The sequence below is a fragment of the Malania oleifera genome, chromosome 2, assembly GCF_029873635.1.
Source record: "Malania oleifera isolate guangnan ecotype guangnan chromosome 2, ASM2987363v1, whole genome shotgun sequence".
Taxonomy (NCBI): Eukaryota; Viridiplantae; Streptophyta; class Magnoliopsida; order Santalales; family Ximeniaceae; genus Malania; species Malania oleifera.
Window position 1 is genome coordinate 87657273 of NC_080418.1, and position 4342 is coordinate 87661614.

A 4342-nucleotide genomic window follows, 5' to 3' on the forward strand; every position below is an offset into this window, starting at 1 on the left:
TTCGTCGACGAGAAAATACCGAGAGACGGTTCGGGCCGCTCTGAATTTCGTTGACGAACATAGGGTCTTATCGATGAATTTTGTGAAGGGCTCGTCGACGAGATGATGTGTCTCATCGATGAACTTGGCCCTATAAATAGTGGGAACCCGGGATTTTTTTACCATTTTTCACCGAGCTCTCTCTCTCCTCTCACTCTTTACGTCTCCCTCTCCCTTCTCTCTTCGATTCCGGCCCCACCAGTCACCGGATCGACTATTCAAAGCTACCACGACACTCCTGACAGAGTTCTCTGCGAATCTGCCGGAGCGGATCGTCAAGTAAGTGAAGTTGGATTTCATCCCAAATTCAGGGTAAGGACTTTTATCCAATTTTTGACTTCCTAGTAGTTATAGGAAATGATGTAGGAAGAAAAATACTGATGTTTAGTTCTGGGAAATATTGTTTTTAGGGTATTGTAAAGGAGGCCCTACAGGTATTAGGCTAGAGTACAGTAGGGGCTTTTCAAAGTTAAGGTAAGGGAAATATACTATGTTAGGAAGTTTCAAAATATTATACAGTGTATTTATTTATGAAAATTATGTATTAAAGTATGGTGTGGCTTGTGAATATGTATGTAGTACGGGGATATGTTTTATGAATTGTAGTTTCATGATTTTTATGAATTTCGGTACCATGATTTTACAGATTTAAGTACTATGATTATGTGAACTTCAGTACCATGATTTTACGGATTTCAGTAACATGATTATACGAATTCCAGTATTACGAATATGCAGTTCCATGTTATGATTATTCAGATTTCAGTACGTTATACAGCATCATGGTTAATATGATTACTTCAGAATCATGGTAAATCAGATAGATATGTATAGAAAAGTATTATATGATATAAGACCCTATTAGACTTGCAGCTACAGAGCACGGTACCGTTGCTACAGATACTATGTTACTTTACGAGTGCAACCACTTATTCAGATATATGTGGTAAAGTCGACCACCTAGCCCCTTGAAGAGGTTAGGCTCCCCATCCAGATATGGGTTGAGGTAGGCAGGTCGACTGACGGAGTTCAGTGATTTATTCCTAGTTGGCCAACCAGGGTAATTCCAGCCTACGGGCCGCACAACCTTGTCATGAGGGGGCACGTCATGACATAGATGGCCACAGGGAACAGTTTCAGTTATTATTACTTACGTATTGATTTACAGAAACAGGGATCCTACTTATGTACACTAGAAGTATTTTGAAATTATTACCATAATACTGATATGTTAATCCATAGGAAAAAAGGGGTGGTGTACTTTGTTATTTGTATTGTACTTTGGTACTTAGTTACTCATGTTTATATAAAAACAGATTTCATGATATATATATATATATATATATATATATATATATATATATATATATATATATATATATAGTAGATAATTTAATATACACTAGTAATAACATATTTCTCCTTACTGAGCGTTAGCTCATCCTAGTGTTGATATATTTTTCAGGTGATCCAGGTAGGCGAGCAGATCAGGCTCGCAAATAGAGGGACGTTTGTAGTGCCCTATTAGAGAGTGAGTATCATTTTTGGGAACGTTTTTGTCTAACCCTCACCAGTTGAGGATATTTTGGGAAAACAGATATATGTGTACATTTTGGGAAAAACATGGTAGCACTCTGGTATTGATATTGTATGATATGTATATGTTTATTCAGTTTATGCTTTTCGCTGCTTAGGTTTATGGATGGATTTATCCCAGCATGGTATCAAAACATGTAAAATATTGGTGTATAAAAAAAAAAAAAAACCATTTAATTAAGCAGGTCGCTACACATTATTTAAGGTTTGTTTGAGCAAAGGACTCCATCTTTTAGACCTATATATTGAAAATGTTGGAATTGATAATTTGGATGATGATGAATAAAATCAAGATCAAGGTGGTGGTAGGGAGAAGGAAGGTCTTCATGAGGGAACAAGTGGTGTGGATGAACCATTACTTAGATTCACACATAGTTTTAGTTTAGGAATTAATTATGCAATGTATTAAATATAAATTTGTAATTCTAAGGGGCTTGAAGCCTTTGACTTTTGGATTGTAAACTTGTAGTATTGTAATGTTTATGACTATTTTATGTTATAATATGTAATGCTTACTTGAAATTTAAAGTACTGAACTTTGAATTTGATAATGAAGATTACAGACTTTATTGTCCATTCTTGTATTATAATATATGTTTAGATGAAAGCTCAAACTTACTATGATCTTGCTTAAATTTAAAAGAAAAAAAATTCTTAGATATCTTCCATTTTTCATAATTTATAATTGCATATTTATATACAGATATATATTATCTATAAATATCATAATTGACATAAACATAGAATATTATATGGAGGAAAGTAAAGTGTTAGTATTAATTTAAGTTTGTGAGTGTTTTTCTTTTTATTTTTTTTTTAAAAGAGGGGAGCAAAACCAATAGATAGTTTTTTATTGAATTGATTACTATTTAGAAGTGACTTATGAGAAGTGCCTATTATGATTTTACACTTATAATTCTTATAAAACCTTTTTAAATTTATTCTACAATAATCCGTGGACACGAACTATGCTATTGTAGCCGGTATAGAATAGGAATTTTGATCTTTATGTTAGATTTAAGAAGATGGGGATTACTGCTTTCGCATTTAAATATTTCTTAACAGTTGAGCTTGTAATTTGATATCTTATAAAAGCTATCAATTAAAATTGGCCTGTGTTTTTTTCTATTCAAGTGTCCTCCAAATCAACTTTACTTTATGGTGAGCTTCATATTAGAATTTGTAATTATATATATTAATTTACTCTCGTCCCTTTTTCTTTGATAATACTTATATTTTAGCATCAGTTTTAATTATATGTAATTTTGGTTTATACTCTCATATTTGTTCAATTATAATTTTGATTTGTATTAAATAATTTGTTTATTAAATGATTAGAATAAAAAAGAGATAAGAAAGAAAACGACATCGATTTATTCCATGTCCAAGGTATGACAATTATCACAAGCCATTTTGATCCCATCCCATATAATTGCCTGCCAACATGCTCACGAACTAGTGGACAATAAAGGAAACAACATTAATCGTGCTAACCAGAATCACACAAGCTTTGAGCTGGCACCCCCAGCGCATCATCCACCGTCCGGTCGTGCCACCCATCCTCCAACGCCTTACTCAGCCGTCCGATAAACCCCTTCTCCCGCTTCTCGCAAAAACTCAAGAACCGCGCCACGGCCACAGGATCAGTATTATTAGCCTCCCAGCACACAGTATTACTGCCCGGCGCCGGCGACCATACACCACCGGCGTCCAATATTCCTGCACCGGATCCCGACAAAAGGCTTATGTACTCAACAATACCGTCAACAAGAGCCGCCGGGGCAGTGAGGTGGCTACCCCACAGCCATATCTTAGCCATTCCATGCTGCAAGGCCGATGCCATCGCACGGTTCACGTCCCTCTCTTGCAGTATCTGAGGGCTTATATTTATCCAAAAATCACGATTCCCCGTGGCTTTAACGACCACCGTGCTGGTCAGGTTCCGTCCGGCCAGCCGCGCGGTGACGCTGTTGACTCGCATCTTAAGGTGGTGGTCGGAATAAAGAATGTTATCTAGAAATTTAGCTGCAATGAGGACCATTCTCCTGGCCTCGTCGTTGCGTACGAATAAGAGATCGAACCGCTGCCCGGCTGGCGAGTCGCGGGCGTCGTTGACGACGGTGATATCGAATCCTTTGGACGCTTCGTAGTTTGCCCATATGGATAATATTCCGACGAAAGCGATGGAAAGCAGTCGGAGAATGATCCCGGAGTTTGATGAAATGACGTCGGCGAGCTCATCATGCTTATTGTCATCTACGGAAGAAGAAATCAAGGTGGTGACGGTGGCGGAGGCCGAGGGAGACGTGGTGGCGGTGGTGGCGGCCGCATCAGTGGTGATGGGTAAAAGGGGTTGAAGAAGGGGTCGGACATCCATGTATAGGTGTGGACAATGAGAGAGGGGATGACTACAATTATTGTTATAGACTACGAATTCCTCTTCTTTAAACTATAGTAGTTTTAAAAAAATTACATTAATTTATATATTTTTTTTAAAAATAATTTTATAAATACACCGTTTCAATCTTATATCAATTAATTTATTGAATGTTGTAACTTTTTTTTTTTTTTTTTTTTACAATAGTAAATTTGTTAAGGTGCAGTTTACCATTTAATTTAAAGAATATTGTTTCAAAATTAAATTATAAACTTGAATGGAGGAAATTTAAGATTTAAATTTGAATTTGTATGAATTTATATAAAATAT

At 36.1% G+C, this 4342-nt stretch overlaps 1 protein-coding gene across 1 annotated transcript; it reads right to left on the minus strand.

Moving 5' to 3' along the window:
• Nucleotides 1–2986: 2986 nt before the first annotated feature.
• LOC131149026 (uncharacterized) lies at nucleotides 2987–4082 on the minus strand. The gene has a single exon (XM_058099063.1). It carries the CDS (start codon nucleotides 4010–4012, stop codon nucleotides 3125–3127), a length of 888 nt encoding a protein of 295 aa, XP_057955046.1. The 5' UTR covers nucleotides 4013–4082; the 3' UTR covers nucleotides 2987–3124.
• Between the last annotated feature and the right edge of the window lie 260 nt (nucleotides 4083–4342).